The sequence below is a fragment of the Juglans regia genome, chromosome 6, assembly GCF_001411555.2.
Source record: "Juglans regia cultivar Chandler chromosome 6, Walnut 2.0, whole genome shotgun sequence".
NCBI lineage: Eukaryota > Viridiplantae > Streptophyta > Magnoliopsida > Fagales > Juglandaceae > Juglans > Juglans regia.
In genome coordinates this window covers 34,325,342-34,344,895 of record NC_049906.1, presented here as the reverse complement: position 1 = coordinate 34,344,895, position 19,554 = coordinate 34,325,342, and the positions used below count along the sequence as shown (strand labels likewise).

The 19,554-nt window shown below is 33.8% G+C and overlaps 2 protein-coding genes across 2 annotated transcripts in view; both read right to left on the bottom strand.

Moving 5' to 3' along the window:
• LOC108992105 (isoamylase 1, chloroplastic) overlaps window positions 1–10,792 on the bottom strand; it is a 29,086-nt gene extending 18,294 nt beyond the window's left edge. Inside the window, exons 1-9 of the mRNA XM_018966555.2 lie at window positions 10,295–10,792; window positions 8,092–8,274; window positions 7,732–7,824; window positions 6,219–6,371; window positions 3,948–4,039; window positions 3,136–3,277; window positions 2,948–3,055; window positions 1,098–1,183; window positions 21–92 (exon numbers count right to left, since the gene is read on the bottom strand). Of these exons, the coding sequence (XP_018822100.2) occupies window positions 21–92; window positions 1,098–1,183; window positions 2,948–3,055; window positions 3,136–3,277; window positions 3,948–4,039; window positions 6,219–6,371; window positions 7,732–7,824; window positions 8,092–8,274; window positions 10,295–10,714 (1,349 nt within the window). The 5' untranslated portion in view covers window positions 10,715–10,792. The remainder of the gene's footprint in view (window positions 1–20; window positions 93–1,097; window positions 1,184–2,947; window positions 3,056–3,135; window positions 3,278–3,947; window positions 4,040–6,218; window positions 6,372–7,731; window positions 7,825–8,091; window positions 8,275–10,294) is intronic.
• A 6,922-nt stretch (window positions 10,793–17,714) lies between these two features.
• On the bottom strand, window positions 17,715–18,191 carry LOC108992096 (indole-3-acetic acid-induced protein ARG7-like). Its single transcript, XM_018966544.1, has one exon. It carries the CDS (start codon window positions 18,189–18,191, stop codon window positions 17,715–17,717), a length of 477 nt encoding a protein of 158 aa, XP_018822089.1.
• Between the last annotated feature and the right edge of the window lie 1,363 nt (window positions 18,192–19,554).

Here is a 19,554-nt window from a genome sequence, read left to right as displayed (position 1 = left end):
CACTAGTTTTAGTAGATAACCTGCTACCCCTGGTCATAATAGATGCGAGATCAAAGCGAAATCCATCAACATGCATTTCTGTAACCCAATATCTGTCACAGAAAACAGATAGGAAGAATTTCAATTCCATATACAGTAAAGATGATGGATCAAAATTCCAAAATAAATAAAAGCAAGAACTTTCAAAACTTTTGACTACGAGAAAACTACTGATGGAAGTTAAAAAGTGAAGTGTGTATGTCACACACACCTTTATTGCCTGAGGAGATAGAAGACAGGGAATCAAACCAATAAAATTAAGAAGACATTGCACGGGATTTGCATATATAAAAAATAGCTAAAGAATCAATATGAGAATGTGGCTGACTTGTTGTGAAGGCTCTTCTTTGTAGCAATTTAAAAATCTTCTCTCGTGGACTCGTTTAGTAAGGAAAGATAGAATTAGAGAGTTTGCCACAGAAAGTGTGACCGAGTCCTCTTTTTCTAATGATAATTATATAGTAAAAGTCCAATATTACTCACTAATCTCTCTTGATACTACCCCTCACCTGAACGAAAGTGTTTATCATGCCTAGATTATTAGGAAAATTATCAAAAAAATTCTCTTTCTTAACTATGGTAAAAATATCTCCCAAGTCCCAACTGATCACATGACTTAACAAAGGACGTAGAAATGTATATCCCTATTACCATATCTCGCTCAATATGACAGTCGAACTCAATGTGTCTGGTTTGCTGGAATACTTCGTTATGGTGAGATTGCCACCAGGTTAGGACAAAATCACAAAGCATCTTCATGAACATTTTCTTAAGAAATCCCATCTCTTCAAAGAGATCTCACCCAAACTTCTCAATTTATCACAAACCGAGATGTTTATCTTTTATTACAACCAATATAGTTTTGCTCGCATGCATTTGTGAACAAAAAATAAGTACGTACATATGGATATATAACCAATAGAAGTTGACGTAGTATCATAAAAACTACCATCTACAACATTTTCAAATAATAATTTGGTGAGATATTTTCTGGCTAAAACAGGAAACTTGAGGACATAACCTATGATAAGGTCAGTTACAAACCATTATGAATGTACCTTAAGCAGTCCACTATAAATTGACGAACAACAGGATTGTTGCAATTGAATGTGTTACCGCATCCAGAATAATTATAGAACTCACCCTGTAAAACCATTAAAGAAAATATAGTTCACGGTGAGTAATTTGAAGGGATATAAAAGAGAAATGTAATAGAGCTTTCAAATAGTTTTAAGCCCACACTAGGTTAAAACTTAATGGGCTTCAAGGCCTACTGGCACCCTTTTTACATCAATGCTGCATTGAGCATTAGATCTCCAAATACCAAACAACATAACTCATGTTGGTGGGTGGTTAAATTATTTTATTGGAACAAAATGGAACAGAAGTGATTAACTGGTTGTTTGCTTCAGATTAACTGCCAAGTAGCTAAGAGATTCATGTACAATTTCAAATGCATGGCAATAAATAAAAAAAAAAAACAAACAAACAAAAGAAAAATGTAAGTGCTTAATGCATAGAAAATTAAAAACGGGGGGGGGTTGAGGAACATATTTTATAACTAATAAAAAAAAATTTAGCGATAAGAACAATAGGCATGGCCCAACTACACGGGACGTATACAAGAAAAAGTACTTAATTAAGAAATAGACGAGGAAGAAAGGAAATCACAGAAGCTTGTTCCATTAATTTCTTTAGCAATTGCCCAAAGGAACAAAGTATTAAAGAAGGAAGAATAAAGTAAGAGTTGGGATATTGATCAAAACAGAATGGCTAGAATAGACAGAATCAAACCAATAAGGACAATCTTTGATGAAAAAAAAAACGCCAGGTCAAATTAGACAATAGAAGGTACAAAATGGGAGCCTTCATCTTCTAGGTTCACATCAAAATGGATCATACGTGAATATACTAATTTTCTTAAGGGGAAAAAAAAGGACTTTCAACTTATTTAAGAAAACCAAAGGGTAAATTCCATTCAATAGGAAACATATCATCTTTCTTTCTTTTCTTTTTCTTTGTTCAACCACTTTTTTTTATTGGTATACAATTTTTTATTGATCAAAAGAGTAGAACACAACAACAGAAACAAGTTTTTATTGTTCAACCACTTTCTACCACACGTATCATAAATATACACACAAGCGTAAGATAAGCCCTGCTTTACTATCTGAATTTCACAAGCATAAGTCAGTTTTTTTCTCCAATCAATGGCGATAAAATACAAGAGATAAATTGGCATGGATCTCCACTCTTAGTCATAAATAATGATGGTGATTTTTACACATTAAATCATCAGAATTGCAGGGATTTGTAGTCTGTCATCAAATTATGATAAATGGTGTTGTATGTGTAAGAAGAATGAGGAAACAGTGAACCACTTGTTTATTAAATTGTGATGTAGCTAGTGCCTTATGGCAAGCTGTTTTCAGCCTTTTTGGGTTGGATTGGGTCGAGCCTTGACGGGTGGTTGATTGTTTAGGTGTTGGAAATGTCGGTTTGGCTGCCAACATAGTGAAAATTTATGGAAAACAATCCCTATCTGCTTATGTGCACTTGGAGGAAATGAAACGATAGAGTTTTTTAGGATTGTGAGGAGAATGTGGAGCTTGAGGATTTCTTTTTAGGTCCCTCTATCATTGGATGGCAACACATTTATGTATCTGCAGTTTTAGCTTTCAGAATTTCTTTGACCTATTTTCTCATTCTACTTAATAATAAAAAATTAATGCCCATACAATTATAAAAAACTGCACATATGAAACAATTTTCAAATGTTAGAATATCATGCTTCTCTCAAAAGAAAAAAAAAAGGATACTATGGAGCAGTGTGTGCTATTGTCTTTCTCCACGAGTTGTCATTTTTAAGAATAGAAGAAACAAATAATAACAATTTCAAGAGAAATACCTTCGGTGCAAGCATGTAATAGACACTGTTATCAATGCCTCTAAAAGACAAAATGGGGCCATTTTCATTCCCTTCAGCTGTGTGATTGAAAACAACGTCCATGAGGACCTGCTTAAGTAGCATTAGAATTTAAAATTTTTGCTTTTTTTAAAGGCTAAATGCTAAAATGTATAGCAAAAAGTTGCCACCTCGATTCCTCGTTTATGTGCTTCTCTAACAAGAAGCTTGAATTCATTTATTGCATCCCGCCCACAGTTATGCATACCAGCAGATGAATATCTTATCATTGGTGAAAAGTAATTGACAGTTGAATACCCCCAAAAGTTCACCCTGGACAGTAAATAATATTGCATTATGCATGATACAACTAAAATGTGCCAATATGTTGTTTCCCAAATCATTGAAGTTCATAATTTCCAAGAGACAAAAAAAATCTTTTCTTTAGACCTCATTTTGATGGAAGGAAATTAAGATACTGCAAATCAGTAATTCTTTCCACTGCCACATTGACACCTTTTTCTAGGTTAACAGTTTCAGGTAAAAGCAAAAGCCTAGATTTCCAAGAAATCCAAAGTTAGGGTCCAGTGGTGTAGCCACAAGTCTGAACAATGGTCAACAGAGCATCCTAGGACTTGTTTCCACCCTCAGTCAGGCATCACAATATCATGGTGGACTTCAGATCCAACCCAAAGTATGTAACAGAAGTTACAAGGGTCAACAACCCCAGGCATAAGAACAGAGTCACACAACCTGCAGGATTGGGGGACAGGGGGAGCAAGTCTCACCCCCCCCCAACAAAAAAAAAAAAAAAAACAAAGGCCACATGTGAACTGTTCTAGAATTCTGGTTTGAACTGCAGACAGTAGCACATTATTCAGCCAGCTGGCTACAAACACTAACAAATGAAATATTTCATACCCTCCCCAAGAAAGAGGTTTTAATAACAGATAGAAACATCACTTTCATAAATTAAAAAAAGAAAAGGGTAGAAACATCATACTTGTAGTCTCCCAAGACAGAATTGTAGCTGAAATACTCCAATTCATTAAACTCATGACATGGCATTAACTCTAGACAATTGACACCAAGTTCCTGCAAGATAAACAGTACCTCTTGAGGACATCAGTAATTAATGACGTATGATTATACACTTCTTATAATGACTTCAGAAGAATCATTGCAGTGGTTACATACAATAGTTGATATCCGACATATACAAATTAGACAAATGCTTGGTCTACAAAGAAATCCTACGCAAGTAAACTTACAAACTAGTGTGGCTTGATGCGGTATGTCAAATAGTAACTTCTTGTAAAGTAGATCTAATGTCTCACATCGAGCCACATCAGTTTATTAGTTTGTTTGTGTAAAACCTCTTTGTAGATTATTCATAAAAAAAACCTATTTGTAGATGTAGCACTTCTCATACATTTAGTACATAAGATTACATATTTATTTACCTTTTAGTTGTCTGATTCCCATCCTCTTAGTAATCTAACCTCTTAAGGATTTTGGTGTTAGTGCATCCATTCATTGTTTTCCCTCATTTTATGCTTCATGTCATAAGACCACCATTTTCTAATTGATGGGATGTGTTAAATCACAACTTGTCTAAAAAGATTAAACTGACAGAAAGAAGTGACTTTAATTATTTAATTTATATTCTAATACCCTCCTTAATGTATGGGCCTGTCTCCCCTTTAATAAAGGCTCACCATGTGGAATATTTAATTGAAATGGGAGATGAAGTGTGGAGTCAAGGTTTGAACTCATGACCTCTACTTTGATACTATGTTAAATCACCACTTGCCCCAAAAGCTTAAACTGATAGAAAGAGGTGTAATTATCATTTAATTTATATGTAACAACATGCTACATTTTCCTCCTGCTCAAAGCAGGGTCTGAAGCACCAGATAAGGTCTCACCATCAACAAGTGCCACATTTTAAGCCTTACAAGACAAAAGAAATCCTCCATCCCAACAGAAAAGGGAAAGAAATCTCTCAAAAAACAAAGATTATTACATTGGTTACAATCATGTACCTAAGTTTCTTGTGGTGCATTGTCTGGTTTGGCATCTAATTCTCTATCCACCACAGGATTTGGATCTTGATGAAAACTTTTTTTTTTTTTTTTTTATCAGTAAAATATAATTCTCATTAATATGAATGAAGATAGGCATAGCCTATGTACACAGGAAGTATACCATAGAAAACACCTAAATACATTCTTAATACACTAAGTTGTGGCTAAGAACTCCTGTACACTAATTCCATTAAAAACAATAGCTGAAAACCATAAAAGTAAAGTGTGCAGGAAAAAATTATGTAGCTCCTCCTTTGTTCGCTCCTTATCTTCAAAACATCGCGCATTCCTTTCCATCCAAACACACCACATTATGCATAACGGGATCATTTTCCAAACTGCTGCAACCTGAGAACAACCTTCTAAACCCTTCCAGCAAGCAAGTAGGTAAATCACCTTTGCCGGCATAACCCACGCAACATCAACTCTACTAAATATCCCATTCCACAACTCTCTCGTCACCTCACAATGCAATAAAAGATGGTCCACTGATTCACCATGGTTTTTGCACAAATAACACCAATCCATCACAATGAGACCCCTCTTCCTTAAATTATCCGTGGTTAGAATTTTTCCTAATGCAGCAGTCCACACAAAGAACGCTACTTTGGAAGGAACTCGCGACCTCCAAACACTTTTCCACGGGAAATGTACATTACCTTGCGACGTCAGAATTTAATAATAAGTTTTGACTGAGAACTTCTTATTGTCCTTACACCTCCATTGTAACCTGTCATCCTGTTCCGTTAAACTTTCTGAAGAATATATCAAGCTAAAAAATTCAGAAACCATGTTCATCTCCCAATCATGATTGGCCCGAGTGAATAAGATATTCCACTGATACGAGTCTTGAGCAAACACAAATAAATCCGCTATTGAAGCCTCCCTATTAACCGCAATGTTATAGAGGGCTGGGAAGGCTCTCTCCAAAGTCTGCTCTCCACACCAAATATCCTGCCAAAACTTATTGGGCCAAAATCCTCAAAAATACTTCATTTTCCAGTAGCTGGTAATTGATGAATATAATTTCCCTTTTTAGTTTGGTCTTTGTAGAAAGAACATGTAACAAGGTTGCAAAATAAGATTGTAATATATTTTGGACTTTTTAAGTACATATACTATTCACCTCATTTAATAAAGTTCCCTGATCTGCCTTCCATTTTCACTTTTAGTTTTCTCAATTATACCTTTAAGTGGTCAAGCTTCTCCACAACACCAAGATATGTACCAGGGAATTCAGTCCCACTGGATTCATGCCTTGAAAATCCTCGCACATGCAATTCATATATGATAAGATCCCTCTGTGGGTATTTCAGAGGCAAATCCCCTTCCCAGTCAAACTGAAAACAAGAAATGGAAGAAAGATAATTAACTTCAGTGCAAAGAAATCAAAGACAAATTTAAAAAGGAAACAAATGAAGGAATTTTATGTCGGGTGAATATTGCAGTATTCCAGTAAGTTTTTTACAGGAATGCTACTTTCCCTAAGAAAGTTCTTTACAGTAAGAAGAACAAAAAAACTATGGCTTTAGTCGAAGGAAGAAAAATCCAGGTTTAAGCTTTCTTCCCATAAGTAAATAAGGTAAGCAAAATATTTATTTTATTTTTCGATTAGTAACTCATATTATATTAAAATTGCAGAAGGGCACAAACAAAATATAAGGAAGTATACATAAGAATACACCCAACAAGAATGGAAAGAGAGAGAGAGAGAGAGAGAGAGACACACACACACACACAGCAAAAACCCTAGAATTCTAATAGGTTGAAGAATCGCGAGCTATTATGAGCAGCCACCCAAACATAGAGATTGCTGAAGACTATGGCCTTCAACCCTCATACTGTGCTCTCACGGTCTTTAGAAAACTGGGCATTGCCTTCTTGACAGATACACCAAATTAAGCACATTGGGACCATCCTTCAAGCGTCTGAATTAGTGTGACTTCCACAAGGATTCCACAAACAAGCCAACACCCCCCCCCCCCCCATCCCCCTTCCCACCTTCTAGGGCATGACCCACTCAATCCTAAAAGTGCTGAATATCGTTGTCCATAAATCCAGAGAAAAAAATTGAAAATACTTAGCACACACCTCATTAGTGTCTAGTTTGTAGTCTCTGACCCCTACACCCCACCTCCCAACCCCCTTCCCCAACTCCAACACCACAAAAACCTCCCCGATGTAACATAAAAAATGGTGAGACAGGTTCCCCAAAAACTTTAAGCAGTTAGCAAACAATCAAACAGTGTATGTATATCTACCCTAGACTAGAGCCAGATTCAAATATAGTCCCTGCGAACTCGAACAAGCTAGTTCCAACACATGGAACTTCAAGAGAATATACCAAAATAAAAAAATTCCCCAAGACTTTACTATAAGACGTTTTGCAGGGACCCACCCTGTGCCAAATTGATTTATAGGATTCAAACATTAGATTGGTGAAGATGAAAGGTGTGTGTGTGTGTGTGTGTGTGTGTGTGTGTGTGTGTGTGTGAGAGAGAGAGAGAGAGAGAAGCAAATTAAGTCTTCTCCCATGCTCATCAATCAAAGATTTGGACCTTTCCCATGCATAAACTCTAACTTCACTTGCATCAATCCCATCTAATTAAAGTTGGTTGCATAGAGAGTAAAATAGACCAAAAAAATTGAAAATAATAATAAAAGACCCCCACAGTTATGAAGTAAATGTAGCTGTAGTACCTCATCATCAAAAGAAGGTATCGTGCACGCCATTTGGGGCCAGCAATTACCATCAGTTCCCAAAGCACCAAACTCCCCTCTGCTTAGAACTGCCTAAACAAATAACAAAGAAATCAGAGTCTATTGCATTTTAGAGGCAAAACCTGGATTTGATTTACTTTTTTACAGAAGGCCTGAATAAATTAAATTAGTTAGTCATAGGAAGCAAAGAACAAGCTTAACTTGGAGTCAAAGGATTTTAAGATTCTATCCATGGCCAAAAACAGAAAAATAAAATATAATTAAATGAACTAAGGAGAAAAAAAAAAAAAAAAAAACCCACAAAGCCTAACAATCTAAGTAACTAGTGTAGGCCATTACTTTTGCATAAGGGTCCAACAGTATCTGAGACGAATCATAGTAATTCCCATCTTTCGGGGAGAACTCTCCATCAAATTTGTAGCCATAAAGCATATCGATAAAATCTCCTTTTAAAAATACATGCCAAACATCACCAGTCTTATTAGTCAGTGGATCAAGAGAGATCTGCTCAGTCAATTTATTCTGCATCAGGTAAACAACAATAATTAGTTATACATGTTCCGCAAACTACAAGACTTAAAAATAATATCAATCAAGTTTTTAAAAGTATAGTACATCCTTTTATAAGAAAACTGCTCGAGCAAACCTCAAAACTCAAGATATAAATCTGCTAACCACAACATGCAACAACTCTCCTTTATGGCTATTAGTTTTTCAAGATACACTACAATCCAGAATTTTTATAAGTAACACTGACATCCATAACTACTTTTGTTCCTTAATGATAATGTCTCAAGGAAATATTGTAAGACCCCGTTTGGATAGTGAGATGAGATGAGATGGTTTTAGATGAAAATTGAAAGTTGAATAAAATATTATTAGAATATTATTATTGTTTTGAAATTTGAAAAAATTAAATTGTTTATTATATTTTGTGTGAAAATTTGGAAATGTTGTAATGATGAGATGAGATGAGATAAAATGAAACACTTTCACTATCCAAACGGGGCCGTGGGAAGAGTATAAATGAAGCCCATTTTTCTCCTCATAAATACTAGTTATTCTCTGTTTTTTTTTAATAAGCGATTCCTAAAATGTTTTTGAGAACTAGCAAGTACTATTTTCAAAGTGTCATTCCAAATAATTTCAACCAACGGAATTAATTTTTAAAGACCTATTTTTTTAGGGGAATGTAGCTTATAGTTTTTTATATTCTTGGAGTTTCAAAAAGAGTCTAGAAAGTTTGGGAAATATTAGTTTCATTAATATAATCGATATTTAATGTCTTCCTGGTGCACCTATAGGCTATAAGTCCGATATAATGGAGACTTACATAGTTGCATATCCAACTCTATGAAGTACCTTTCAGCAGAGTGTCAATATTTTTTTTTTTATAAGTAAACAAGTATTATTAATTAAAAAATTGGCACCAACTGCCAATTACAAAAGTCATTATGCCCTATCTACGTAGGCGCATTAGAAACTAAAAAATCATGAAGTTTATGCCATTAAAGTCCATAGCAATTGCCCAAGTACAAAGAGTCCTAAAAAATAAAATTTTAAGCTCCGCCATAGATCTTTCTTTGTCTTCAAATGTCCGCTCATTGTACTCCTGCCACAAACACCACATGATACAAATCGGAATTATTTTACAAACTGCTTTGATCTGTTGTACACCTCGAATGGAGGTCCAGCACGCCAACATTTCCACCTCAGATTCTGGCATCACCCACGCTAGATCCGTTCTTTTAAACACCTCATGCCAGAGAGACCTAGTAACCTCACAATGTAAAAGTAGATGATTCACCGATTCTCCCCCACTTTACACATGCAGCACCCGTCTGTAATGATTATCCTCCTCTTTTTCAGATTATCCGTAGTGAGAATCTTGCCTAAGGAAGCTGTCCACACAAAGAAATAAATTTTGGGTGGAGCCTTGTTCTTCCAAAGCCTTTTCCAAGAAAACTGTATCTCAGGTTCTTGAGTGTCACAATATTAGCAAACCAGGGAGAAAAAAAGCCACTAGAGGATTTCGTCCTTATTGATCAGCGCTTTCCGATTTGACGTAACTAAAGTAGCAGAGACAGCCGAGTACTAGTTTTCCTCATAATAATATATTTGCCTCGAGAGAATTATGGTTAGTAATTTTTCATATTCTTGGGAGTGTCATGATATGTATAAAAAATATAGAGCCTATATATTGAAAAAAATTTATGTGCCTGGAAGGAATGTGCTAGATATGTTCATTTGGGGAAAAAAATAGTCAGACAACCACATTGGGAACTACTGCCGCTTGTCCACCATTAAAAATTGCTAATCTGAGCCTTATAGTTGAGTATCAAAATACTTTCGCAGTAGGAGTACTATAAATTCAGTACAATTATAATACGATTCAATCACAGAATAAATTACTCAAATTGAAGGTCCAGATTTCTTTATCTGGTGCATTGCAATGTGGAATGTTTTCACCAACAAAACAGCATCACCAACTGAGTGAGGAAGCCAGATAATCAAAAATAAGAAAAAGAAAGATGGAACTTACGTCCTGTAAATCGGAGAGGCTGATCAGGCAGAGAGTGGCGGAGACGGCATTGGCAGAATAGATGGCGAAGTTGACCCCACCATCACGAGCCGTAGCCCCAAACGGCGCCGGATAGCCTCGGGACACTAGGAATCGCCCGAGCATGGGCTTCTCGGTCACCACGGCAGTAGCAGTCCCGGCCTCGGGCCCGCCACCGTCTCTAGCACTCACAACCATCGAAGACTTGCTCCTTCTCAAATGAAGGCTGCGTGTATCCAAATTGAGAGCGTTTTTCTTCCGCTTCGGAAATGTTCTCTTGGGATTGGTTAACAGTCGAGGCTCTCGAGGACGAAGCTTAGTGGCGCATGGGAAGCGTGAAGTACATGAAGCTAACTCCATTTGCTCGCTCACCGAGAGAGAAAGACACACGCAGAGATTCATGAAGAAATATCGAGAGAGAGGTGGGATCAGTGGCGTGGCTCTGATCTGATGGAGAGAGGTGTTTGTATATTTTTCGCAATCTGTTTCCTCCTTGGCGCTATATAGAGGCGGGCTGGTTCACTTCTTCCTCGTATCCCTGTCGTATTTCGGGCCATGCTTGTGACCGGCTTTTACTCCCCAACTCCGCCCAGCCCAAACTTCTATATTCGTATGCTGATGCAGCGCATAAGATACTTTACAACTATTGACGTTTTATCTTATCTAATTATTATAATTTTTTTTAATTTTTATATAAAATAAAATTAAAAATTTTCAAATTTAAAAATAAAAATAATATTAAAAAAATATATTCTAATAATATTTTATTTAATTTTTAACTTTTATCTCAACTAATATCATCTACAAAAATAAACGAAATCACAGTCTTATAGCATGTCTCGTATGCGAAATAGTTCTATCTTGGTTAATAAGATAAAATTTGATTTATAAAAAACAATTTTTCTTTTTAAATTCAACGCATAGGATACCTTTATTAAGAAGAATCAAAACAATACATCATTACAATATTTTTCATTCAAAATTTGCATAAGGACCTTTCTCAATCCACACATTCTCTTCTGAATAAGAAAGCTTTGCAATTTTGTGAGGTACACTATTAGCTTCTCTATGTATAAAAGTAGAGTAACGCTACATATAGTTGTGAAGTATGCAAGCGGCATGTAGTCGCTTTAAAAAAGAATAGGATCCATTATTAAAAAATTAATTTCCTTTCATATGGATCCCGTATTTATTCATTTTTTTTAAATGATTACACGATATTTATATACTCACAACTGCAACTCTCATTTCTCATAAAAGTAACACTCCAACTTGGTCTTCTAGAGAGTATACTTCTCACATCATCAATCACAGTACTAGATTCTGTGCAAATTTCCTCATTACAGTTTGTTGCCTTAACTACCATATGGGAGTCACCTTCCAAAACCACTCTTCATGTTTCAACTTGAAGCATAAAACTATTGTCATTTGCAAAGTAAGAACTTCAGCTATGATTGGTTTCATGAGGGGTGATTAATGTTTGAGAATAAAGAGCCCAAGATGTCCCCTGTTGCATCTCAGTTTCTTTGATTGGATATCCTCAACAGCATCTCAGTTTACTTTTACTACCATATCGTTTGGCTTTTTCCAATTGATTAGGTGTCTCTCAATACTACTCGAGAGTTTGTTCTCTTGTTGATGACTTAGAGCTAAGATAAATTCATCCAATCCTTATTTTGCAGCTTGAAATACCCTTCTCAAATCCTCAAACTTGTTTTCAAAAATTAGAAAATTTATACTTATCCATATCCTTCTCATTGTATATTGCCACCAACTCAACCTCCTCAGCCTTCAAACATATTCAATTTCTTCCATAAATCCAATACATATACCTTTGTGCTGGACCACTTTTGAACTGGACTATCAGGTTTAGCCCAAACATCAGTTGACGCAGGACAGCTCCACAATGCATAGACACTAGATTCTGTTTCTCTTTCACATACTGGACACATGTTATTATCAATGATGTTCTTCTTAAAAATATTCAAGTCTTCCATATGAAATGCTTTACCATACCTTGTACCCTTAAATCCCAGATCAACTGCCAACCACTCTTGTGTGCTCTAGGTGATAAGCACTCTTGATGTAGAACTTTCCATTATTAGAAAGGCCCCATATCAAATTGTCCTCAACACCCAGTCTACAAAGATAAATGTTGTGTATGATTTCAGCCTCTTCTTTACTGAAAGTATCATTAATCAAAGTTTCCTTCCATCGACCAGTCTCTAACTCAATAAGCTCATTCATATTTGAATCTTTGTCTAGATTTTTAACAGGGGATTGAACTCGATAGGAATTTGATATTGTAACGCTCCAATGGAATGCCCAAACCACATTGCCTATACTCCAAAAGGATTAGTCAATGATATAATTAGAGTCCTATTAGAACCTTATAAAGAGTAAGAACTTCTCCTTCCCAAGCAATGTAGGATCCCATACACCACCTACCCTTATCCTTATCATATGGGGTATCACAATCTCCCCCCCTAAAATTCCCGACGTCCTCGTCGGGCCTGTCCTTCGTAGGTGGCATGGCCCAAGTCCCACATTTCTAGTTGGGATATTCTCTGATACCATTTGTAACGCCCCAATGGAAGGCCCAAACCACATTGCCTATACTCCAAAAGGACTAGTCAATGATATAATTGGAGCCCCATTAGAACCTTATAAAGAGCAAGAACTTCTCCCTTCCCAAGCAATGTGGGATCCTATACACCACCTACCCTTATCCTTATCATATGGGGTATCACAAGTATGGGCAACCATTTATCCTTCCAAATTTTAATGTTATTACCGTTCTCAACCTTCCAAAACAATCATTCTTTAACCAGGTCTAGAGATTAACACAAACTCCTCTAGATCAATGATGGCACAATGCCCTGCTTGGCATTTAACAACTTCACATGCTTGAAATATTTATCCTTCATTATTTTTGCAACAAGGAAGGGAGGATTATTCAACATCCTTCAACACTGATTTGCAAGTATGGATTTGTTGAAAATTTCAATGTTTCTAAATCCTAAGCCCCCTCTCTTATTCGATTCCCCCATCTTAGACCAACTCTTCCACTGAACTCTATTCTCATTGTTTTTATGGCCCCACCAAAATCTCGACATCATGGAGGTAATCTCTCTTCACAACCATCTTGGTAACTTGAAAACACACATAGGGAATGTTGGTATTGATTGTATCACAACTTTTATTAAGATTTCCTTCCCTACCTAAGATATAAAATTGTTCTTCCAACTGTTAATTTTTACTCAAATTCTCTCATTCAGATGCCCAAAAGTATTATACTTGGATCCACCCACCATAGATGGTAAACCTAAGTACCTTTCATAACTACCACAAGTTGACACACCAACTACTTGCAGGATTTGTTTTCTGACTAACATATTAGTACTAGAACTTTAAAAAATTGTGGTTTTCTACTTGTTCAAACATTGACCCAAGGCTTTCTCATACTTATTCAAGAGCCCGTGAATCTTTGGCCATTCAATGAGATTAGCCCTTCCAAAAATGACATAATCATCTACAAATAGTAAGTGATTAACCCTTGTGCCACCACTTAAAACTGCCACCCCCTTGTGTCTCCAAATATTTCAGATGAGTCAATTAAGGAATTCAGTTCAGTCATTCAACAAACAAAATAAATAAGTATGGAGATATGTGATCCCTCTGCCTTATTCCTCTAGAAGGTTCGATGATTTTTCCAAGCTAGCCATTGACAAGCACAGAGTATGTCACAGAAGTAACACACTCCATGATTAATGAAATCCATCTAACTCTAAAACCAAGCTTCCTCATTACTGCCTCCAGAAAACTCCAATCAATTATGTTGTATGCCATGAAGAGCAATGTTATACCTATGAATGAATGCACAATTTTATGTGTTGAGTAATAGTTCTATTTTATCAGTATTTTTTTAATTTAAATTTCAAATTTAAAAATTTAAAATTTCACCATTTTCTGTAGCTGACATATTAGTATGTATGATTATGTAAGTAAATTTGTAAGTACAGATAGCATTTCCTTTATGGGATTAAGATATGGATGGAATATAATGAAATATAGTTTAATTTTATTTACATTTTAAAATTTGAATATTATTATGTCAATATAAAGTGTGTGCGCTCTCTACCACCTTATAAATAAAGAAAAGAAAATTGATAGTGTGACTTTCAAATATGTCCATCATGAAGCATATCTACTCATATATTTTAATTTTTTTTTTATTCTTAATGATTAAGAAAGTGACTATTAATAAAATTATATTTTTATTTTTATTTTTTCTTAATGATTAAAAATGTTTAAAAGAAAGAAAGAAAAAAAAAAAAGCCATTTACATTGGTGTGCATATTTGGGATGCACATTTGGTACACCCTAGCATTGTCCTAAAGATAATATAAAAGAGTTGTATGCTCTCTGTATAGTATGATTTGCTTGATCGGTTGCATGATTCATTACATAACCTCACTTAATTAAATTCATTTAAAACTTTTATGAATCATACCATGCGTGGCATCCTACTGCCCGTGCCATTAGAAACAATGTCATCTGGATATACTTAAATAAAAAATTGACCACATGACTAACAAAACAACAAAACCTCAAAAATAAATAAATAAATAAAACAAACTGACAAAAAGACAGTAAAAATGGGAGAATAAAGTGAAGCAAAACGCCTATTGGTATAATTTCACAACTATTCTCATCTCATCTCATCTTATCTTATATAATTATTACAATTTTTTTAAATTTTATATAAAATAAATAAATAAAAACAATTTAACTTTTTTCAAATTTTAAAATAAAAATAATATTAAAAAAATATACTGTAATAATATTTAATTCAACTTTTAACTATTATCTCAACTCATCTCATCTCATCTGCGAAAACAAACGAGATCTAATCGAAAGTTTAAATGCAATAGAGTTTAAATTGAGTTAGATTTCATCTAAATTATGAGTGATTTAAGAAATTAAAAGGAAAAAATGTAACTTATTGACTAATATAATTAAAAGTGTTAAATATAAAACAGATAATAGCATTACTCGTCGTGGAATAAATAATATATATTTTTTCTAAATCTAAAAAGAGGTAAAATATTATCGGGTTTGATCTCAAGATTATTTCTTTGATATTATCTTAAAATTAGTGATTGTCTCAAAAATTAAATCGATGTGTGTAATCAAATTTGTTGATTTTCTTAAATTCATATATTTTAATTGAAAATCTCATAACCTTTAAACACTTAAAATAATTAAAAGGAAAAAAAAAAGAAAAAGATTTCAGTCTGGTCATCAATATGATTAGGGAATCCCACCTTACTTTGACACTTTGCCAAACAATGAACAATTGCCTTTCGAGATCTTGTAATTTTTTTTTTTTTTATGTTATTTGTGGGAAGTGAAAGAGATTTCAACAATACTTCTTATTATTAATCATGTTAGAGAATGATCTGGTTTGTTTTTACAGATAAGATAAGATAAATTGAAATGAAAATTAAAAATTTAATAAAATATTATTAGAATATATTTTTTTAATATTATTTTTATTTTAAGATTTAAAAAAGTTGAATTGTTTATTTTATTTTGTATGAGAATCTTAAAAAAATGTAATAATTAGATGAGATGAGATGATATAAATTGAGAAATTTTGTGAAAACAAATGAGATCAGTCACATGTATAAATTATGCACACTTTTTGCAAAAAAAATTAGATTTACTATTAAAAAAATGAATTTTTTCATGTAATTTTTAAATTTTCTTACTTTCTTTTAAATAGAATGCACAATACTTACGCAGTCTGTACAAATCATTTTACATCTTAATTTGCACCTATCGAAGAGTAACTAAGCTGCGTTTGGTTTGTAAACTACTCTCAACTCATCTCAACTCATCATTACAACTTTTTCAAATCTCAACACAAAATATAATAAACAATTCAACTTTTTCAAATTTTAAAATAATAATAATATTAAAAAATAATATTTTATCAATATTTTATCATCTCAACTCAACTCACTTCAACATCCAAACTCTAAGTGTCAAAGCTAAAAGACAGCATCAAAAGAACCTCAAAAAAAAAAAACAAAGAGAAAAGTACAAAGGACTAATACTTCCAATCAGTGGATAAGGTTACAGCTAATCTTTAAAATACTATATATAATTATAAGTATGCAAGTTTTGTGTATTGTTTTTGAAAAAAAAAAAGTAAAATTTATTATTAAAAAAATTAATTTTCATATACATACTATGTTACTCACTTTTTTTTCAAAAAAAAAAATGTACATGAAACTTCTATACCTATGACTGTACAATAAATCCAATTTTCGAATTTTAATTCCAAACCGAGCATGCTATTACTCTTTGGACTGTTTAGACACTTAAAATAATTCAGAATATCTATAAAATATGGTAGGAAAATGGTTTGTAAATTATAGTAAATATTTTTATTGAATTTCAGGAAAAGAGAAATAAAAAAGTTACATAAAACTATTATATAGTTAACAAATCGTTTAAATATTATTTTTGTTTTAAAATTTGAAAAAGTTGTATTATTTTTATATTTTATTTAGAAGTTAGAAAAATTATATTAATTAAATAATTATAATTATATGAAAAAATTAAAAATTAAAATTGATTTTTTTTTTTGTGTGTGTTTAAACATGTTTGAGAATGAAATATCTTAAATATTTGTGTTATTAGCAGACAAGACCTTAATCTCTTTACCCAAGGCCTTACATATTAAAAGAAAATTTGAGTTTTTGTTTGCCCAAAACTGATCACATTGATTCCTAATCAATATTCTAAAACTTAATCGATTCAGCCGTTCCTTTCGATTCGATATGCGGTTTGTTGATCATCACAACAAACTTCAGTTTTTTTTTTTTTTTTTTTTCTGGGTTACATAATTCATGTTGTTCTAACTTCTTTGGATGACAAAAAAACAAAAAATTACAAGTTTCACATCAATTAGAATAAAAAAAATATTTATAATTGTAATGAATCTCATTTTTTTGCACCCATTACAAATAAATTTTCAAAGATGGAAGATCAAAGAAAGAGAAGGGAAGAATTTCCCTTGCAGAAACTTTTCAAAGAGCTATCATATAACCAAGCAAAAGTTTTCATAATATCAGCATAATATTGTTTTGATGCCCCAAAAAGCATTGAAAAGAACATCAAAAACACCAAGGAAAAGTTCAACATTCATCTCATTGAAACCCATCCAAATCGCCATTAAAACTAAATGATGGGCTCAAGGATGGCTCCAACCAACAACCTCCACAAGTAATAGGAAAGCATCAAATTCTCTACCATCATATACAGTTCAATAACAAGAGAAAAAGAAGAAGGAAAAAGCGAACGAAAGAAAGCAATCAGGAAACAAGCAGTGTCAGACCCTCGCTTTCTGTAGAAGGGGAGTGGCCATGTGGAATGAACTTGACGACGCCGCTTCGTTGCAAGATTCAGAACCTATTTCCGAAACCAGCTTCAAGAAATCATCCAAACCAAACCCACGGAATCCACTCTCATCGGTCTCCAAAAGTTTCAGCATTTCTCCGAAAAACCCAACCTCGCAGGGCAGAACCAAACCGCCGGTTCTCTGAAACCCGAACTCTTCCTCGGCTTTCTTCAGCAGACCTACGAACACTGGTAGGTTCAGGAACCGAGTGGGAATCACGAAACGTTTGCGTTCCGGACCTACATAAAGCGCGATAAAACCAGGCGGGATGCGCTGACCGGAATCGGAGTAGGAAGAGGGACACGAATCCGTCCGGCGCCGGAGGTTCATGTGCTTCCACCGCAGCATGACTTGTTTGAGCCGCACGATTTGGCGGATTTTACCTACCCGTTTCGTGGAGGTCGCCATGAGACTCGCACCGAGAGCGAGAGAGTCTCTACCAACTTGTATTAAGAGAAGTTGCGAGACAAATTTTAGAACGGAGGGCACGTATAGAATAGGAGCTCATTATTGTACATAAAAGACTAAATTACCCTACAAGTTTCTATATTCCTAAATAAGAAAAATAAAGACACACAACTTCTTTTATAATTATTTATGTAACTATATTTTAAATGAAAAATATTTTTATAAAATAACTTACAAAAATTAACATCGTTTTAAAATATTATTATAAAAATAATTGTGCATGTACTATTTTATTCTTCTAATAAATCTATAAAAAATGTTTGGTTGCCCTTCAAATGTGCCCTTTAAGAGTATTCATAGTGTATTTTGTTTTTTTTTTTTTAAAAAAAAAGTTATTACTAGTGAATTTGTGTGTTTTTTTTAAATATTTAATTTTTTTTTTTTTTTTACTAAAAACACATTTCGAAGACAACCTAGCATCACTCCTAAATCTATTTGATCGAACTCTAGTTCCTAAAAACTTGTCACGTCAATTTATTATTAATATTTTAACACTTTTTTATGAAAATAATGAATTTTGAATTTTGGTACATATAATCATTTTTATATATTTATTATACATTTTATTAATATGATTGGTCTAAATAATTATTTTATATTAAAAAAATCGATATAGTCAATTATATTAATAAAATATAAAAAAATATATAAAAATGAATGCACGTAAAATTTTTGATAAGTTTTTTATTAATAATTTTAGATTAATTTATAAAAGAAAATATTATGTTTTATCTTAAATTTAGTATGAGAGAGGCTTGGGGCCGGACGGTGGGTGATAAGAGTAGATTTACACCCTTTCAATGATATTATGCCATGTGTGTTATTTTACAGTGAAAAAATAAAACTGATTGCAGCTTACCTCTCTCTCCCATACACCTCCTTTATTGCGCGCTCTCTCTCTCTCCTCAGTGATTTTCGTTCCTCTCTCCCCGCATTGCTGCATTTTTGGACTGACGTTTTGCAATTCCACTAATGACAGAAATCCTCCTGGACCAGTTAAGATTTATGTTTCGTCCATCGTCTAAGTCAAGGTATCAGTACAGGTTTCCATTTAGGTCAAAATCATATATGAGAAAACATTCACCCCTGCTAGTCCTTGAGCAACAGAAAGCTCTCAACTTAACAAGGTTTTCATATCTCAATGAGTTCAACAACTTCAAACCCTGCTGCTTGAGGAAAACCATCCTTGATTATTTATACAAAAAGCCCAGATCTGGGTTTGTCCCTACTGGTATATCTCTTCCATCCTTGATTATTCATACAAAAGCTCTCATTTTCACATTTTTTTTATTTTTGTTTTTGT